This window comes from Pholis gunnellus, assembly GCF_910591455.1.
Source record: "Pholis gunnellus genome assembly, chromosome: 16".
NCBI lineage: Eukaryota > Metazoa > Chordata > Actinopteri > Perciformes > Pholidae > Pholis > Pholis gunnellus.
Genome location: NC_136543.1, coordinates 5851262 through 5871754, shown reverse-complemented (window position 1 = coordinate 5871754; position 20493 = coordinate 5851262). Strand labels below are relative to the sequence as shown.

General features: G+C 44.3%; 2 protein-coding genes across 3 annotated transcripts in view; one reads left to right on the top strand and one right to left on the bottom strand.

The window, feature by feature from the left end:
* The window catches only part of ext1c (exostoses (multiple) 1c), a 70688-nt gene extending 56404 nt beyond the window's left edge, over window positions 1-14284 (top strand). For both annotated transcript variants that reach the window (XM_079176720.1, XM_079176721.1), the window contains exons 3-12: window positions 2618-2711; window positions 5226-5333; window positions 7288-7407; window positions 9379-9511; window positions 9836-9954; window positions 10075-10170; window positions 10611-10697; window positions 10811-10971; window positions 13339-13510; window positions 13610-14284. In XM_079176720.1, the coding sequence (XP_079032846.1) occupies window positions 2618-2711; window positions 5226-5333; window positions 7288-7407; window positions 9379-9511; window positions 9836-9954; window positions 10075-10170; window positions 10611-10697; window positions 10811-10971; window positions 13339-13510; window positions 13610-13795 (1276 nt within the window). In that variant the 3' untranslated portion in view covers window positions 13796-14284. The remainder of the gene's footprint in view (window positions 1-2617; window positions 2712-5225; window positions 5334-7287; window positions 7408-9378; window positions 9512-9835; window positions 9955-10074; window positions 10171-10610; window positions 10698-10810; window positions 10972-13338; window positions 13511-13609) is intronic.
* An 888-nt stretch (window positions 14285-15172) lies between these two features.
* Window positions 15173-19673, bottom strand: LOC306708793 (mediator of RNA polymerase II transcription subunit 30). Its single transcript, XM_079176729.1, has 5 exons — window positions 19539-19673; window positions 18973-19208; window positions 18111-18269; window positions 17920-18009; window positions 15173-17408 (listed from the first exon to the last, which is right to left on the bottom strand). Exons 2-5 carry the CDS (start codon window positions 19192-19194, stop codon window positions 17313-17315), a joined length of 567 nt encoding a protein of 188 aa, XP_079032855.1. The 5' UTR covers window positions 19195-19208; window positions 19539-19673; the 3' UTR covers window positions 15173-17312.
* Between the last annotated feature and the right edge of the window lie 820 nt (window positions 19674-20493).

Sequence of the window (20493 nt, the reverse complement as noted above, 5' to 3'; positions counted from 1 at the left end):
GACGGCTAGACGGACCAACTCGTGCACACATACACACATTACTTCATGCACAAGCGCACTCCTAGTTATGCATCGTCAAACTCGCACAAATGCACACGCACGGACTCACACAGACGACAGGAGCAGAGGGAGAGAGAGAAGTGGGTCAGAACAACCAGCTCAGTCTCACTGCGTTTGCGACATGCAAGAGGTCCCACTGTCTCACATTAGAAAGTACATTCACATACACACAGAAGCACACAACACAGCGACTGCATATTAGGACCCATGTAGGTCAAACGGTAATAATTACGGAGTAGGTTTACAGGAATAAACTGATTATACTTAGTACTTATATATCAGGCTGCATATTCTGTAATATTAAAGTGCTAAATCTGTGAGAAAAAGATACATATATACGTTGTTTAATACATAAATACATACTAATTATAAAAAATGTGCAATCTGTGTTACCGCAATGTGGTTCCTTGACATTTTTTATTTCTTCTACATGAGCGATTTGATTTCAGAGAATTTGACTTCATAATGTCAGAGAATATTCCATTTTTTTCTTATACATTTTTTAAATTTCTTTCTTGTGAATTTATCCCCTCCAACGCACACACAACCATTACAATATGAATGAATTCTTACGCCAACATGCCAAACTAAATATAGTTACTCCAGGAGATGAAATGCTTTGAATGCTTGCTTTTGAATGTAACACACACTGTTATTTACTCCCTTGCTCCAGATGTATGAATACTATATTTTGTGTAGTAGATTGTATCCTGAGAGATGCAATCTACCAATCCATTTACTCATGCATAGCTAAATGAATATGTTTACCTAAATCCCAAGCTCAGAACAAGCTTTATACACAAAAAATCCCTCAGAAATACATTGTGTAAATCTCTTAAACCGTCATGACTGGTATTTTGGCTTCGTGAATCGTTTCAAATGTACATCAACGCTCCGGTTTATACTGCTGCGGATGCAAACGGATCCATCGCACGCCCACGCACACATGCGCATGGTGCACCAGTGGCCATGGCAAGGCTCTATCAACAGGTGGAGGAACATCAGTGCAGAAGCGTAGCAAACGCCAAACAAGGCTGCCTTTCAGTAAACCGATGCTTATGTTTGTGTATGCATGTGCGTGTCCGCTTCCCATGTTTTGACACGTTCATATTGAATACACAGCGACAGCCATTCAGCTCTTGAAGTCCAGGACTGAGTGTATCCGTGTTAATTGATGCCAACATCAGCAATGAAATCTCCAATTTTCTCATCCAGGGAGCCAAAAAAAAAAAAGGAGGCCTGCATCTCGTCACTCACGGAGGGTTCACGAAACAAAACCAAAGCGAGTGAGAAGATTAATGGCTGGCATATTTTACACTGACGTCCCTTCTGCAAATAAACAAGCAGAGAGCTAGATGCAGAAGACGAGGAGGGAGCGGGATGGGAGCAGGGCCTAAAGGAAGTGTGGGGGGGGGGGGTAGTAATGAGATGAGGAGGAGCAGACTGAGCTCTCCCATAAGAGCCTGTTTGTTTCCCCATCTGTTTACTCCACTGCGCAGCTCTTTACCAGGAGGCCGTTGCGCCACCCGTCCGTTGCTGTTCCACTCAGCGGATGAAGGCGAGCATTGATGCAGAGGTTTCCATTGGGCTTCTTTTTCACAGCGCCGGTTTGAAATATGAGCACGGAGTGGCGGAGCTCGCCCGGGTGACATGTGGCATCCGTCAGTGGGAGTAGTGGCACCAGTTCAGGCCTTCTCGTCTGCCACACAAATCAATAGCGAACAGAGATTAGGGCATATTTACTTATGAGCTCAGTGATGGATATATTTTCCACCGTTCTGTAGCTATCTGTAGTGGTGCCAACATGTCAGCAGAGTGGGGACTTTATTTGATTCGTTGCTGCTCATAATCTGAGCCATTATAACTAAATATCAGAAATGCAAAGCCACACAAGTCCTGGTTTATTTTTTGTGTGACATATGTTAAATATCATTTAGAGGCGCGTGTCACCACACCGGCAGCCTGTTTATTAGATACGTTTGCTGTCATTTATTTATTTAAGTAGTTAGGGGTTGGTGCTTTCCTGTTGCCATCGTCCACACATCAATGTACTCATCATTGACATATCAGTGGACATTGGTCCATTTTTATTTATTATTTTTTCATTCCTATAATCACTTCTTTTTTTAACTTTCATTTCGTATTTAACTGGGTTCAGGCACACCATCTGACAATAAATCATTTTAAAAAGAAATGAATGTGTTTCCATTTTCCCAGAAAACGTTTGTTTGTGTTTCAACCCACAGTGTAGGCCAAGCAGAGGCTAAGAATGTCAAACATCCTGGCTTCTATCTCAACACATACAGAGCATATTCAGAGAGATAACTACATATTTAAAGTCAAATCAGGTTTATTCTGTTTCCAACACATGTTTTCATGCAGTTATACAGACGCATGGCTGCTATTGAACCAATTGTTGGAGTCTTCAGTAGAGCTTGAAAGATGCATCTTAAACTTTGACCCCATACCTGCTTTTAATGCTGCGAAAATAAAATGAAATATGATCTACAGATCCGTGTATTATAATTGTTCCTCTCTTCTTTCTTTTTTTTTTAAGGTTTGACTACCAGGAGCTCCTCCACAACTCCACCTTCTGCTTGGTGCCTCGAGGTCGACGCCTGGGCTCCTTTCGCTTCCTGGAGTCTCTACAGGTAACATCTATATTATTCAATGTGATACACAGTCAGTTTAGAAGTCAACCATGTGATCATGCTCTGCATTAAAACATTTTCCTCAGCTTCTTACTGTGATCAACCTGAACCCCTCTGCTCTCACTGTCGGTGTATTTGTCTATATTTAATGCCATCGCGCAAAACCAAGTTTTCAGGGGCTTTAAGTTGCACGAAGCCTGACTGCACACAACCACTGATATAATCTAACACTGTATGTTAACGAGTATAAATCACTCACTTACACATAACTCTGACGAGTAACTCTCAAGAAGTGTTCTTCATCCTGCCTGAGTGCCCTACGACTCCCCAGTTTCTCTGACGCCCACATAAACAAACGACGGAAATCTCTACATGCCAACACAGCAATCATCAGAACAACATAAGCTGCAGCATTTCCCCTCCGGATAACGCTGTTGAGAGTGTCCAAATTACACTTTTCCAGGAAACGGCTCTGCTTCACTGAGCTCCAGCTCATATACCGTTCGGTCAACAAGGAAATGCACCGCGGTGCAGAATGTTTACGTTCCAGGGCCGTGGTTTATGTAGTCTTTTGGTTACTGACACCTTAATGGTCACATCTGCAAGTGTTTTCCCCCGGACCATTGTGTTGTGTTGAGTGCCGATCCAACCATAAAGGCTTTATTTGCTATTGGCGAGGCCTTTTAAACTAAAATGGGTCCATTAACAAACACACGCGCACACATACACTATCATTTATGTCCATCAGTGAAATGTGTACACAAACAATGAAGAAACCGCAGAGGCAGCGGAGTGAGAGAGCAGTTCAAACCAGTCCGTCTGTTGTCGTCCTCTCTCTGCCACCCAAGTCGACGGTCTCGCACCGGTGCAGGAAGCAGTAGTGGCTGTTTTTAGAATCGCCGAACACTGCTCTCTGGGGTGTGTGTGTGTGTGTGTGTATGTGCGTGCGTGCGTGCTGCCCCACCGCTGATGTCTGCTGAATGGACAAATCCACACACACAACCCACTTGGCAGCAGTCATGGTCCCTTTCTCCTCTTGTCCTCTTCATTCGTCCTCTCGTTCTCTTAGTCTTTTCCTCCCTGCTGGCCTCTCTCTTTTACATCTCTCTCTTTTTAAGATTTTTCAGTTGCGTGCATTTTTCTTTTCTTTTTTCATTTTGGTGCCAGCCAAGCCCACAAAAGAACTGGCAATTACCAATACCAGTGTGGTAGGAAACTTGCTGCCATCTTTCCAATGCACACACACACATTTACTTAAACCCTCCCCCTTCTCTATTTCCCAATGCAAACAAACCAAAAACAACTACACAGCACACAGGCTTTCATGTTAGCCTACCTCCAGGCAGGGAGGGCTTGAGATGTTTGAAACTCACCCTCAGAGTGCTTCATCTCTTGGGGGGGTAATACTCAGGCGAGCCTCAGGCTGCATTTCAAATTTTGAGGCCTTGGATTAACACTCTGGGAGTCTTCGCGTGACCTGGTTTTAACCCGCGGCTCATTCTGACACATACACACACATACAAGTGCTCCTATTTGTTCGAGTGTCCTTCAGCAGGTTTATTCTCGGATGAAATGCAGTAGCGTGGAAGCCCCCGGTGGGCCAGAGAGAGCGTTTGATCTCCACCAATTTTGGCTGCTGCTGCTTTTCTCTGGTGGTTTAATTAGAAAAAGTGTGTTAGGGGGTGCAAAATAACACCCAGACCTATCAACACTCCTGACCACATATACAGAGGAAGAGAGCAGGATGGGATGAGAGAAATGGGGGGGGGGGGGGGGGTCAGAGAGAGAAACCTAGAGTGAGAAGGGGGGAGACCAAAGGAAGGCTCGGAAAGCAAAAAAAAAGAAAAGTGGAACAACATCAAAAACCTGTCAGAGAGGGAGCGGATAAGGCAACATCAAAAATCTGCTTTAATAAAGCATGATGCCTCCACGTATCAACTGGTTCCTTCGTATTCTCCTCCTATCCCTCTCTTTCCTCCTATCAGTGTTGCTACTTCCCTGCATGTGTCCCCTCAGAGGTTGTACCTAATTAGTACACAAAGTCAGCCCTGTCAGCCACATCTGTGTGTTTGCATGTGTATGAGTGACAGTCTTTAACAAACCTCTGGGGCTTCCTGGGAAAGGAGAGATAAGAATTATTACTCATTCCACCCACCCTATCGGGGTCTTGCACGCACACGCGCGCACACACACCCACACACACACACACACATTCAGCTGCACATACATTTACACACAAGTGTATTGATCGTATTGTCTGCTCAGCCTGCAGTGCCAAGCAGCTGTGGCTGAACTCATACGGATTACTTTATATTCATGCAGCTGTAGTTTGTCATGTTATGTTGTTTACTGCCAAAGAAGAGCTGGAAGCAAGGGAGAAACCCAGTCAAACTGCAGCTGATCACAATTAAAAGGGATATATATATATATATATATATATATATATATACATGGACTTTTTCAGTGTGTTATCAGTGTCAAAGACTCGCTAAATCCTTATGTGCTTGTCTCCAGGCGGCGTGTATCCCAGTGCTGCTGAGTAACGGTTGGGAGCTGCCGTTCTCCGATGTCATACAGTGGAACCAGGCGGTCATTGAGGGAGATGAGCGTTTACTGCTACAGGTAACACACAGACAGGTGCACACTAACACGGACATCCTGATGGCTGGGTTCACCTTTAGGGTGTCCGATGGCCCCAGCATGCTAGTGGGCCGTTACTACACTTTAAAAACAACAAAAAAGGAAAGACCAATCATCGGCATGTGTTGGTACAGAGCCATCTTTAGGTAAGGCTCAACATTAAGGACTTTTTTGCAGTTTTTTTCTTGTGTTGAGCAAACCTCAGAAGATGCTGCAAGTTATTGACATAAAATGCAAATGAGTTGCTGACCGTGCACAAGAGTAAATTCAAAGAATCAATAATCAAGTTTCAACCGTGTTTTTCAGTCATCTGTCTCGGCGCATTAGTCACTCACCAAACGTGTTAAACCGTGACCTGAAGCATATTTTTCCCTTCACGTCTATTGTTTTTTTTTTACACGTAACTACAGTAATACAGTTCTGAGGACTGCCTAAACTCAGATGACCTACACACAATACAACGCTTGAACGCATCATTAGTAGACACAGAGCCTGCTCAGTCGGTGCGCTTGCTACGTGTAGAGTCGATGTGGTCACAGTTGTTTTCTGCAGGTCAATGTTTTCCTTCATAAATCAGTGCATATAGAGGTTCAAATGTTGGTTAATGCTACACATAGTCAGTGGGAAACATTCACCATGCAGGGCTACAAAAAAAGTAATAGGGAGACAAAATAAATCACGAAGTAAACGTTCAACTTTGTTAAAATCCCGACGGTTGAAGTTTCTTCTAGCTGTTGGTTTGGTGGACGGCGATTTGTCTTAGAAAATGGAGAGTAAACCACAAGAATAGACTAAGAGATAGCACTGAGTCTTCATCTCTGCGGCGCTCCATCACCTCTATCAAGCGGAGCAGTTACAGGTCGGAGCCCTTTGAGATTAAACACCCACAGAGGCGTTAATCCAGCTTCAGTTCAAAAGCACTCGCACAACCTCTGCGTTCTGTGTCTCTTCTCACTCACACACACATCGACACAAACAAACACAATGAGCAAGCAAAGCCGGCTCACTCTCGGTTACAACCTTTATCTCAAAGTGCATCGCGTCTCCTCAGCATTGATTTCGCCCAGTAGAGGGCATGAATTGGCATTCAGCTAATGAACAGAAACAAGCCCCTGAGAGCTCAGAGCAGGGGAGACATTTTCCAATTTGGGCAGAGGTGGGCCGAATGCGCTGACCTCATCAGTGGCATTTTTGCACATCTGCAAAAAAAAAAACTCTGTAATACGCACACAAATATTCCCGGCGTCTATGATCTGAGGTTAAGTGGTGTGAGGTTTTTTCTGCAGGAGAGGCTGAGTGAGTGCAGACACTTCAGACAAACTGAGGCCGGCGCTATAATGAAGCCGTTCCTCAGATGTTCTTTGCTGGAAAGAAAGGGAAAGGTGGGAGCAAGGTAGTGCCATGCAGCGGAAGGGAGGTATGGGAAGAGAGACAGAGAGGTTGAAATAACAAAGATTTAAAGAAACAATCTCCCAACTTCTTTAACTGGTGCTCATTAGAAAGTGTGTTAGCTGTGAAGTCAAAGGGCTTTAAAGGAGTCAATCGCTCCCACTTTTCTCAGTTCAAACATGGCTTTCTTCCACTTTGATTGAGCCGCTGAGCTTAACTCTCGACGTGATTAAATCAATTTTGGTGATTCACTTGAAAACCACGAATGTGGTCCTCACTGCGAAAGGTTAATTATCTGAACAACAGATCCCCAAATCAGCTCCGTGTCAAATGTGGGTTTTTAAAAAGGGGCTCAGATTAAACAACCACCCGATGCGGTTTGCACAGTTTTGATCACTTAATTGCCATTTTTTCTCTTTTCTAGTCTATTAAGAGACGCGACTCTCAAAGTAAAACTCTTTGGCAATTTTTCTCTTTTCTTCTTTTTTAATGTCTTTTTTTCCCCCCACTGTCTTGATGTTTTACTCGTCTAACCTTTTGTTCACAGGTGCCATCCACCGTGAGAGCAGTCGGGAATGAGAGAGTCCTGGCCCTCAGACAGAGGACCCAGATGCTGTGGGAAGCCTACTTGTCCTCTGTGGACAAGATAGTCCTCACCACACTGGAGGTGAGCCTCAGCCTCAGCAGCACAAAGACCTCCGTCACAGAAAGCTTCGTGAAAGAAAGTCTTTGTCAAATGTGTGGCTCTACTCTACTCGCCCCTGGCTTTTTTTTAACCAACGTCATACTCCTTGAAACCTACAACCTCGAAATTGCGGGCAGGAGCATCGATACCTCCACAGTGGCGGAACATTTACCATTCAAAATGCATTTGAAAACTTCCATCTCCCTTCATTTGTTTGCAGTTTGTTTTGCAAATATAGCCCTCACCAATCTCTTTCAATGTTGTATCAAGAACATAGCACCATGGGAACATGGGGACAACCCCATTCGGTACTAAACAGAACAAGCATTTTGCACAGTTTACTAAAAAGGCGTATGAGCAACCAAGTCAGAAAAGAAAATGTGCCTCCTATGCAATTCCAAATTGGAGACATCAGGACTTTCCGACAGCTACGATATCTCCCATTTGGTGACTGAAATTACAGAAGAGCCAACAAACCTGTGGCAGACGAAGGTTTACTATTCGTCACAAATCTGCCCGTCGAAGCAACAATCTTCACGATCTAGCGGTTTTGAATGCTGGTCGTAAACTCCAGTAATATAAGTCAGTACAACTTTGTCCCCTCATGCCACCACTAAGACGTCTGTCCATCGCCCACAAATCCATTTGGGATAATGTTGCTTTTGGCTGCCGAGTATTGACTAATTGACATAATGTATAACTCTCAGGACTCGTCGTTTCTGCTACCATACAATTGTGTCGAGGAATGTGCAGTGAAAACATCTCCCAAAAGAAGCCTCCGCTGTAAACAGCGGTTTTCCGCCATGCTGTAGTTGCCACCTCTCTGCGGTCTGCTGCCTGTGTGCTATCATCATCAGCCCTCTTTCAGAAAAGGCCTTTCGCATTTGAATCAAACCACCCTTCTAACATTATGATTATGGGGTTGGGCCCATGCTCCTCGTTTCTACTCTTTTTACGAACTCGGCTCTGTGTTGTACTGCGGGAACTTTTCAAAGCAGGCCACATGCGATCCGCCTGAAGTCCCAGAGAAATCCCCTAATATATAGAAATGGTATATCATTACGTTATATCCGTCTCAACCTGCCAGTTTCTACCTCACTGCTTGCTATTATCAGACTGTGAGAAATCACTGCAGGTCAGAAAAAGTTTCATCTTTGAAAGAGTCGGGGAACTTCACAGCTCTGGCTTTCCAGTCTTGCTCAAACATGCATCTTTCTCTGTCCGTCTTTTGTTTTACCCCGCTGCCTTTGAACAAGCGGAGAAGAAATGCACTTCAAAAAGGGGTAGTTGCTCCAGCAAAGAGAATGTCATTTGAAGGTTAGCCCAAGGGTTAGACGACACTTGAAAAGAAATAACAGGGCCCTCATATCTTTCGCCCACACTACTACTACCGGTGTCAATTTTAGCGCATGAAAAAAACCGTGAGGAAACAACAGAATTAACCCCTCTGAAATCTGAAGAAAATCACGCTGTGAGTGGTAGGCTTTGCACTCTGATGTTTGCAAAGGCAGGTCTGGCAGCCCCTGATGCATTTGCTGTGGGGGATTTATGCTAGAGATAATAAAGGAGAGGCTCTGGAGGTTGGTGATAAGCTGCTTATATACATACAGCATGCAGAGGGGAACCTCTCCCCCATGGGAGACAGCTGTGCAGTCAGCCTGAGGTCAGTGAGGCAGAGGGCTGCAGAGCGGATGCTGTGTGGACACCTCCTGTTGGTGTACAATGGGAAATACATCCTTCAGCATTGCTGGAATATGCAAACACAAGTGTGTCAGGTCTGGAATTGCAGTTGAGTTTACTTGAGATGCGGAGACTCTCATCCAGCGGCTTAGAGGGGGTAAAAAAATAATGTGGTGCAGGCTTATACTAGATGAGCACAGCAGCCACTTATGTGTTCTCTCTGCGCCTCACATTGCAACCCTCATCCTGTTTTTTTTCTTTTCTCCTCCACAGATCATTAAGGACCGTGTGTTCTCTCACATATCGAGGAACAAGTACATGTGGAACTCCCTGCCAGGAGGTCTGCTGGTCCTACCGGAGTACTCCACTCACCTCACGCACTTCCCTTTCTATTACCTGGGATTAGGTAAACACACTCTTTATTTAAATGAGTCTGCACAACATGCAGATCTTGATTGCACATTGAGGATGTGTTGATGAGGCTCTTATGTCAGAGCTGTGGAGGTAGAGTCGAGCAATCAACACTCAACAGCAAATCATAATCAAATACAAATATTTATTTCCCCAAGCTGTGGACCTCCCTCTCTGACATATAGCAGCTTTAAGTTGATCTGATGATCCTTGATGCACTGATACAGATACACTTTTATATGTTTCATGTATATGTATACATTCACATGTAACACAACTCTCTCCTACCCTTATATTGTCTTTGTGTTACCTTGCTCAGGGGTCAGTCCAGGTCAGGAGTTCACTGCGGTCATCCATGCTGTTTCCCCATTGGTCTCCCAGTCCCAGCCAATCATGAAGCTGCTTCAGGTGGTCTCCAAGTCAAAATACTGCTCCCAGGTAAAGAATGAACTCAAATGTAGCCACAGATAAAAGAAAAGAAGGAAGCATTATTTCCTCAGCTGCTATTTCTGCATCTGTGTTATGTTATGTAAAATGATTTTCCCCTTCCTCGTCCAGATCATCATTCTCTGGAACAGCGAGAAGCCGCCGCCCGGTCGGAGCAAATGGCCTCCCATGCCCGTCCCCCTCACCGTGACAGACGGCAGGAGGAAGGTGAGAGCCAAGGCCACTCGCAACTCACACTGAAGCCGGCTGAGTGACAGCGTGACAAACCGTCAGTCGCTCGGCCTGTTTATGTATCTCTTTCTTTTCATTCTCTATCTCTGCTGCTCCATTTCTCTGGTCCTTCTTTTCTATTTTTCTCTGTCCTTTTTACTATCATGTATATCCGACATGTCCGCCGATCCGTGCGGCGTTCAGTTTCATAGATGTCACTCATCCTCGACATTTCTTCCGTCTCCCTTTCTTCTGTCGGTCTCTCTGTTTTTACTCCCAAGGAAAAATCTATAGTGATTCACTCGTCTGTCACTCAACATGATTTACTGTAACGTGATCATCTCTCACTCATTCCCATAAAGTCTCTAAGCACTGGCCAGACAACGTGGAGCCTACAGTACCAGAACCTCGACTTACTCCCATATTTCTCCTCTCAGACCACCAGTCGGTTCCTACCTCATGTTGCCATAGAGACAGAAGCAGTGCTGAGCTTGGACGAGGATACGGTTCTGCTGACCAGCGAGGTGTGTGTGTACACGTGTTAGCAATAAACACGGCAGAACTGCACACGTACAAAAATCAATATTCCTGTAAAAAGTAGCAACAATAAATAAGCGCTCTATGTCTGTACTTGTAGGTGAACTTCGCCTTCTTGGTGTGGCGGAGCTTCCCCGATCGGATCGTGGGCTACCCTCCCAGGAGCCACTTCTGGGATCCCCTGAAGCGCGCCTGGGGCTACACCTCTAAATGGACCAACGACTACTCCATCGTCCTCACTGGAGCTGCTTTCTACCACAGGTACACCAACAGACTGTAGCAGACTATTTAGTGCTATTTAAAGCTTGTCACACGTCAACCTCACAGTGGCGCTTGAGCAAAAGTCAGGGGATCACCAATGTCATTAGGGTTCATCCTCTGGGAACCATGCATGTCTGGGTAATATTTTAGAGCAATCCATCCAATAGTAGTTGAGATATTTCCGCTAGAAACGGAAGGTACCATTTAGAGCTACATATGCTTTTCCTCGGATACATTTCCATTATTCTATTATAACATATGTACGGGCTTATACCGTGCACATTGGTTATGCAGCTAAGATAAAAAAAGATTGTCTTTCAAAGATCAACAACGAAAAACAAGGGACACCTTTATGAACCGCAGCAGCAGAGATAATGATATGAATCTCAACATGAAAAGCAAAAGGGGACAATCAAACAGAAACAGAATCAAGGAGGATAATTATATGTATGGTTGAGCATGAGGAAAAAGAAAAGGAGAGGGTGAATTACTTCAAACAGTTTGATCAATTCCAAAAGCCTGAAGTAGATGCGTGCGATGGCGGAGTGATGTGAGCTGTTGTACAATAATATGTAATATGTATGCAATTACTCCACAGGCAGGGCACTTTACCAGCCATGTTCTGAGGCAGTGGTCATCTTGTCAACAGTTTCTATGAAAACACATTTTTATTCTATATTTGAATACACTCTCCCACACTTTAGGCCCACTCACCACTTACATTGCGCAATACAAACGAATAGTCAGTTAAAACCTACTTACTCATCGTGAGAACCCTCAATTGAGTCCTTTGCACGCAAACTAGCTAATCTAATTTACTGTATGTTGTGTTGGTAAAGTGCTGCTTTACAAAAAAAACCCATTAAATATGACACAATCCAAAGCAAAATGACAGCAACTTCCCAGAATCATTTGCTAATTACAGAAAGTTATATGTAGTTTCTTAGCCCAATTAAAACATATTTAAAATAAGACGGTGACAGGTGCTAGGTCTGACAAATGTGCGAAATCAGAAGCTGTAAAGAAAGCGCTTCTTTAAAAGCTCTTGAAGGAATGGAGAGCATATGCATCGAACCACAGGGGTGGAGTTTGTTGTGCACTATTAATATCTAATCCCACTGGCGGTGGAATGGTTAACTTGTCCCAGATACATATCATCAACATACATCACAGCGTCTACTCCTTTCCTGTCGATGCTACCATGACCGCTGCCGTACAGGTGCTGGCTGCCTGGCCTCCACCGGTGATAAATCACATTGTCTCTTTACTCGCTGCGATCCATTTTTATTTTCGGTGTTTAGCTGATGTGCTCGTCTAAAGGGATTAACTGTGCTGTGGGTGCAAGAACAAGAGGCTAGAATTGAGATTAGAGACTAATAATAGTGAGCCAGAACATCAGGTTTTTCACACCGGCGATAGGTGTGACAAAATATTCCTGCAAGATGAGTATGGCAATGTGTAATTGAGGTGAGAAAATGTTCCTTAATCCTTTGGTTGCGATATATATATATATATATATATATATATATATATATATATATATATATATATATATATATATATATATTATTATTTTTTAATTGATGCAAAGAAACCTTTTTAAAACCAAATATGACAAAAACGGAGGACATGTGTATTGATTTTAGATCGCCCACTGCAGAACTCATCTTATAAGACAGTAAGTTAACTTAAGTTATTGCATAAGAAAAGCCAGCAGTGTCAGCACGTCCTTTCCCCTTTATCTGTTGGTATTCTTCTCTTGTTGTCAACCAGAAAAGTAGCTCAGGTGGTGAATGTCTGCAGCAAAACCAACAGAAAAGTGTGTTCTGCATAATGAACCGTCAAGAAGAGACTCTGGACAACCACACAGGTGTTTTCAGTTACCTGTCTGATTAGCCCTCTTCTCTTCCGTTGGCTCACTGGAACCTGTAGGGGCGGGACAAGTTACACCTCTATCCTCCTCATTGGTGGATGAAGATTTGTGACCTCATGAACTCCCATCAGAGCTCCAGCTCACCTTCAGCCTGAGCAGAGGTCTAATCAGCCAGAATAATAAACACCTGTGTGGGTGTACAGAGGCTTTACAAATTGACCCATAATTTAGCTTGTATACTATTTTTCCCCCCAATTTCTAATCTGTATTTATATGAGTTCATTATTAGTGTTTTGGGGGTTGAACCTGTGATCTCTGTTAATTATTGGAAGTGATTAGCGACTAAGGCTCATCCAATGTCCTCTTTATCTCCAAAGTACTGTAACCTGTTTGCTCTCATAAAGAATACACTCAACGCAGATATCCTATCCTCTTCTTTTTATATTTTAATTACATTATTAATGCCCGTGTAACCCTTTCCCCATCCCCCACAGGTACTACCACTACCTGTTCACCCACTACCTGCCCCAGTCCCTGCGCACTCTGGTGGATCGCACCTCCAACTGCGAGGACATCCTTATGAACTTCCTGGTCTCTGCTGTGACCCGCCTGCCGCCAATCAAAGTGGCTCAAAGGAAGCAGTACAAGGAGTTGCCCAGTCCACAGGTAGGCAGCCGCTTGTGTTTATTAGTCTGTGGACGCTGCTGACTGAAATGTCCGGTCGGCGCTGGTTGATAAATGACGGTGTCTTGTTCTACCTCTCAGGGTACAAAGAGTGTCCCCTGGGCCAACCCGGAGCACTTCAACCAGCGGCAGGAGTGCGTCAACACCTTCGCCAACTGGTTTGGCTACATGCCCCTGGTCCACTCTCAGTTTCGCCTGGACCCCGTGCTCTTCAAAGACCAAGTGTCTGTCCTCCGCAAGAAGTACAAAGACCTGGAGAGAGCATAAAAGTGAAGGACGAAAATGGACAGAGTGGCTGGGAAGCATCGAGGTTCTGGTCTAATGGCCTTAATGGACCAATCCGTGGAGGACGGCCAAGATGGAACACTGAAGACTGTCTGGGATGTGGACAAAGTACAATCGTCAGACAGACCCTGGTGGACTGTTCTGGACTATATACATATAAATATGAAGAGGAAAGGGGCCGTTACAAGTCTGAAAGAAATTTCGAATGATAATGATCCCCCCCACACGAGTCTGGGAAGACAAGGAGATTTAGGGGCCTCTCACTGAGAAAGGACAATCTCTAATGGACAGCAAAAAAAAGAAAGAAAGGTGTGTGAACACTCGGGATGTCTGCTATTGCTGTGACAATGAGAAGGAAATGTCAATCTCTTGCCAGGAGGGACTGGTATTGGTGCCATGCACTCCTTCAGCGTTACTGTGCAGGGACTGTTGCCATGGAAACGGATCATTTCCCATCAAAAAGCTAACTGTAAAACCAATAAAAAGATTTATAAATGAGAACTCTGGCATGACGCTGCATTAAGTTTCCGGGTTTTTTTTTCTCCTCTTACTTGGCATACGCTATTTGAAGACATATGGTCAGAATGAAGAACCCAGAATGCCTCATGGTGCATTTTAAGACTAAAGTAGTTGAACAGATCAGCAACATGTAGGATGAGACCATCTGGCATGTCCTTGGAAAAAGTAGAAAGCATACGTTGATTTAGTGAGTGCAAAAGCGTCCATAAATACTGAGAACCATCAAACCACCGCAGTAGTCTCACCTGAGAAGCAGGAACAAGTGCTTTTAAACGATATTCTGATATCAGTTATAAAAATCTTTACAAACCATTTGTGTTGACTAATTGTTTGACTTTTGCTCTCAACTAACCGCACTACTACTTGATATTTCCACAGCTCATTAATAAATGACCACGAGCCCAGTTCATATAAACACATCATATATACTGAGACCTGCACATTTCCCTGTCCGATGGATGCCGGGCCAAGCAGTGGTCGAGATCCTGGGATTCTATTGTCCCAGCAATCAGTTTGATGGAGAAATCCTTGGGGCGGATTGCATTGGCAGTAAAATTACTCTAACCAAAATGCTGCTCCACAACGTGTCCCCTGTGTTTTTTCGTGGTCTTTGATGCCTCGGTGCGTCGGAGCGCTACACCGATGAGCTGCTGCGGTGTGTAAAGACAGATGAACACAGAAGTATAAAACGTGTATCATTACGTGTTGGTGGATACGCCTTGATGTACTTGTACACAATCTCAATCATGCATTCCCACATCGACCCTCGGGGTTGGAATTGAAACAATGGCCACAAAGTCAGAGCTATTGTATCTAAAAGCAGGACTTAAAAGTACATGTTCAACCATTATGTAAAAAAAAAAAAAAAAAGTTTATTTCATACAAAAAGAGTGTTCTGCCCCCACATTTCTGTGTTGTATAATGTTATAGCATTTCATGCTCATATTTATCCCTCCTCTCTTGCCGTAGTTAGCCTCGTTTTGGGATTCTGATGAGAGTACACGCTGCACATACTGCACTAATGTATCACGTCTTTACTATTCTGCTCTTGCTTTGTGCAGGAAAGCTTAGCAGATAGCTAACAGTAGATCCGTGAAATAAAGACCGTGGAATCCGTCGAAGAGTTTCAGGACTTTAGTGTGAATCTTTCTTAATTCTTCAACTTGCTGTTTTGAAGCTGCTTCCAGTTGATTTAAAGAGAGTGAGAAGAGCAATGCCAGCCAGAGGACTCTCCTTGAAGGCTCCTCCATGCTGGGCACGACCTTAGCAGCAGAGGACAAAATCAGCCTGGCAGTGGAAGCTCCCACACTAAGTTCTCTGTTTGGGTTTCTTTCTGTGAAATCTACAATGAGAACATTCACGACCTCCTTGAGGTGGTACCCAGCGGGGCGCCGAGGAGGACCGCACTGCGCCTGTCCCAGGACGTCAAGGGCAACGCCTTTGTCAGAGATCTGCGATGGATTCAGGTGAATAGTGCAGAAGAGGCTTACAAGGTGATGAAGCTGGGCAAGAAGAACCAGAGCTTCTCCGCCACCCGACTCAACCTGCTCTCCCAGTAGGAGTCACAGTATTTTCTCCATTTGTATATTAAGGATTGAAGATATTGGGACTCCGAGGGTCCACGCAGTCAGCGAGTTGTGTTTGTGTGACCTGGCTGGTCAGAGCTGAAGTCAGAGAGCTGACTGTCCAGGTGACCGGCAGGACAGAGAGCGCTGAACAAGTGTTAACCCAACTACAAACTGCTCAGGCACAACTGGACAAACACTCCACGGAGATCCTGGAGAAAACGTCCCACAGCCACACCCTGATGCAAGAAGTTCAAAGCCTGAAGCAGGAATTGCAGACTTCAGCATCGTCATCTGATGTTGATGATCAGCGGAGAGAGGAAGTGTCTGAGCTTAGGAAGAATCTGGCTGAGGAAAAGGAGACAAATGCTGGAACTGGAGCGCCAGCTAGGACAGACGAAAGAACAGTTGGCACACAAACAGCAGATCTCTGACCAGCAGCTGCAGCGGTTTACAGATGAGCAGAATCAACTGGAAGCAGCTTCAAAACAGCAAGTTGAAGAATTAAGAAAGATTCACACTAAAGTCCTGAAACTCTTCGACAGATGCCATGGTCTTTATTTACACGGATCTACTGTTAGCTATCTGCTAAGCTTTCCTGCACAAAGCAAGAGCAGAATAAAGAGAAAATAACTAATTTAGTCCCAGAGTTTACAAAAATATATTCACAGGCAAGCAAGTCTCACCCCCCTCAGGGTAAACAGGTGCACTGTCTAGCACTCAGGAAGCTAATCTCATTAAGCACGTGCACACACATGTGCACACGCACGCACACTTATGTACAAAGCACCTGAGATACATAGCTGCCAATGGGCTAATGTGAATTAATTACAACTGACGGAACCTAATAAGGCCAATTGTTCATATTGTAAACACAGTCGTCGTCGTCGTCAGAGCAGCGCCTGTGCTTTCTGGAAGAACGACCTGCCGAGTTGGTGTCAAGTCGGCACCCGGGGGAAAATACACCATGAATACAGTATACCAAAAAGAAAACCGTTTTCACCTGAGGCAATACAGGTTTCAACTCATTATTTCAAGAGTCCATGAGTTATTAGAATAAACGCAGTGACACAATAACAGTTGTGGAGCACTTGTCGAACATAAACTGGGCTGTCAGCTGCCTTGTACAGAAAGAGAACGATGCGTGGAGTTGAAGTGGATCAGGTTGCCCCTTTTTTAGCGCTCATAAATCATTATCCCATCTTAATAATAGTCCGTCCCCCCCCCCGACAACTCCAATACAGAAAATAATAAACGGCGGAAGTTCTGTGAGCGAGTTTCAGTGATGAAGTGAAAGGTCCCGTGTTCCAAATCACAGAGAAAATCCCCTCATTTCAGCTGCTTTGTGTTCATGCAGTCCGTACGTCTGTGGAGGAACGGCTCTCTAGAAAAAGAGAGTGGATCTGGTGGGAACATCATTTCCTGTGCGTCAGCATGGCGTTGACGTCCCACAGCAGGTTCCTCATCTGATCCATCAGAACCTTCATCTCCTGGTTCTTCTGACGTACCTTCTGCAGGAGAACCAGAGACACACATGGCACCCATCAGTAAAACTCCTCTCTCTTTCGCAATAACAATCCTTACAATCATGACAACACCTGGCAAACTTTTCCACTATTCTGCAACTTCCAAACCTGCCAGAAATCTTCATCCCGCTGGGATATCGGCTCCACTGTTTACAAAAACACCCTGGTTTTAAATTCACTAATGCTGCACATGACGCACGGCTTCTGCATTTCACCCTCGGCCCGTCTCACCACTGCCATCTAGAGGCATTTGGAGGGGACTTTTAACAGCTAAATATGTTGTCTTGCTCGCTATCTGCAGCAGTGTTGGACTTGGATTATCTTTATATTTTCCAAGACCAAAGTCTCACTTCAATATCTGGCAATACGAGGCACATGCCACCAATCTGTAATTACTTAAGCATGTATTTTATATATTACAACTAATTGTATTGCAATGTGACAACAGCACCGTGGTAATTCATTCATGTGACAAAGAAGGAAAGCAGGAACACACCTCTAGAACCTCTTTTCTCTCCTGGTTGACAGCAGAACTGCAGGGCTCCACTTTGACAGAAACCAGCTCCTCTCCAACGTACGGCAGAAGCTGAGGAGGCACAACACATACAGACAGGTTGTTACCCCTCCCGTCTATGAATGCATGAAAGAAAAGTGGAACAAGTGGCAAATCTAATGCTCCCTACTGACCTCCGACGACTCCTCCTGCAGGTCAGAGGTCATCTCCACACAGCGTTCGTACAGGAGCCGGAGCTTTCTGAACAGCAGGGCGAGCTGCCGTAGGTGTTCCTGGAGCTTCCCAAAGCGGTCCTGGTACATCGCCTGGCTCTGGGTCACACCATTGGGAAGCTACGTCAAAAGACACGGCGCGTTTCTCGTCAGTTAAAACGGTCTCGTGGACATTTTCAGTTCAGATAGCAAACAGAGTTTTCAGTGCGGGCAAAAACTAGCAAAAACTCTGCTCATTTTAATTGGACAAGGACAAGCTGGAGGAGGTGAGTGACACACTGAGACGCACAGTGAGAGATAATTAGAGACACAGATCAGGTGGAGATGGAAGGATGAATAAGACAGATGCTGACAAGCATGCCAAGCAGATACGCCAGAGAGGAGGATGGGACAAATGCAGACTGACAGACAACAGAGGAACCCTGTCAGCTAGAAAAACTGCATCCACACACAGCTGACAAGAGGCAGTAAGGACCAGATGGTACTTCATTACTTTTTACACACAGTATACCATACACTGAAGTGTTCTAACAGTAGCTATTGCAAGATATCTTAGAGAAGAAATTATTGTACTTTATTTTGTAAAGGGAAACTTAAAATGATGATTTGATGACTGAATGCTAATATTCTGACCCTAATCCATCTAAGACTGTTTAATCAATCAATCTACAGCAACTTTAACTATTTACTAAATGCACATTTGTAAGATCCACAAGTCAAATGTGAGCATTTGATTTTAGCATTAAAACAGTTCCAGATTCCTGGATTTAAAACATCATTGAACTCATTATTTCTAGCCAGCTATCAGTCGCGTGTCCAGTACCTGTGTGGCTCTTGTGATCTGAAAGATCTCCATAGTGCGCGTGACAATGTCCTGGACAGTCTCCTGTCCAATCCGACAGAGGAACACTGGGGAGATCTCCCTCAGGGCTCCCTGGGGGGGCTGCTGACCTGCGGCCGAGGCAGCACCGGGGGGCGGGTGTGGCTGCTGCTGAGGGGGCATCCCTGCCATCCCACCCGCCTTCTGAGGTAAGGAGGCTGCCATCCCAACGCAAATATCTGGGTGAACAGAATGATGTCGAGAGAAAGTGCAAAACGGTCACGTGAGACCACAGCGTTCAGAATTTGAATATTTGAACGAGTTTCAAAATAAACCATGTGTAACGTCGCTCTAACTTACTATCTCCTATACGTAAACTGTTATTTATAACACACTCCACACAGTCTATTCATAAACGCACTCGAGATACTAAAGAAGCATCGCGTGTTTGCTAACAGCCAAAAGCTAATCTTGGTGGCTAAACAAGGTAGCCGATAACGTCAATGGAGGCTAGCTAGTTAGCAGCTAGCTAGCTAACTAGCTGGGGGCGAGTACAGAAAAGCGCTTACCAAAAACAAGGTCCTTCAGGTAAGCGCCGTCCAAATACCTCCACCTTGCACTAGTAACTGCAAAAAAATAAAATAACGCTTGCTTATTTATTAATTTGAATACGACATAATGAGACCTTCCCACTCATTTCTTTCAGAGAGCGCTGCACGTTACTGTTTTCACGCGTCACTTCCGGTCGCAGTCGGACACATCTCCCGCCACTAGATGGAGACAGTAGGTCTTAAGGAAAATGTAAACACCAACTTTGCTACCACACGATTATCTTGAACTTGTATTCAGATCCTTTACATCAGCATAAGTAGCTCTGCTGCAGTGTAAAAATACTCACGTTGAAGTCCTCCAATCGACATTTGAAGTGAAATTGCATGACTACGCCTATTATCAGTATGGATCGGTCTATTATTGGATGCATGTTACTGATGCATCAATGTTTAAGCAGCATTTTTTATGTTGTAGCTACTTGAGGTGGAGCCAATTTTAAATACTTTATAGCACTGTTGGGTCATTTAACAATTCAATTCATCATATATTCATCACTTTAATACACATGTGATACACATAAATTAAGTGTATACGTCCCGCTTTACACAATTATTTAAAAAAAGAAACTTACAACAACAATAATAATAGTAGGCTTTCTGGGTTAAATGAAGGTCATATGAGTGAGTGGTTGAAGCCCGGCCCGCCCAGTGAGATTTGGTAATGGCAAATCATTTATCATTCTGGCCTGCTTTCCTTATTTGTTAAATCAATGCGGCCGACTTCATTCGTGGTTTACATAAGATCAAAGGTCTTTGTCACGGGCTAAAACCTTTAAGGAAGTATTTTTAGTTTTTTCTCTGTGGCTTACACTTTAAAAGGCCCTGTGTTAACCTTAACAAATGCAAATGAAATAACCATTTAGGTATAACTGTCTGATCAAACTCAAACTCCTCCTTGTGTTTGTGTAGCCAC

Excerpts from the sequence above, each read along its gene's own strand:
- LOC306708793 (XM_079176729.1), bottom strand. The coding sequence starts at position 19,194 with ATGGCAGCCTCCTTACCTCAGAAGGCGGGTGGGATGGCAGGGATGCCC. Across the intron at positions 18,270-18,972 it reads AGATCACAAGAGCCACACAG|CTTCCCAATGGTGTGACCCA; the intron begins GTACTGGACACG and ends CTTTTGACGTAG. Across the intron at positions 18,010-18,110 it reads TGCAGGAGGAGTCGTCGGAG|CTTCTGCCGTACGTTGGAGA; the intron begins GTCAGTAGGGAG and ends GTGCCTCCTCAG.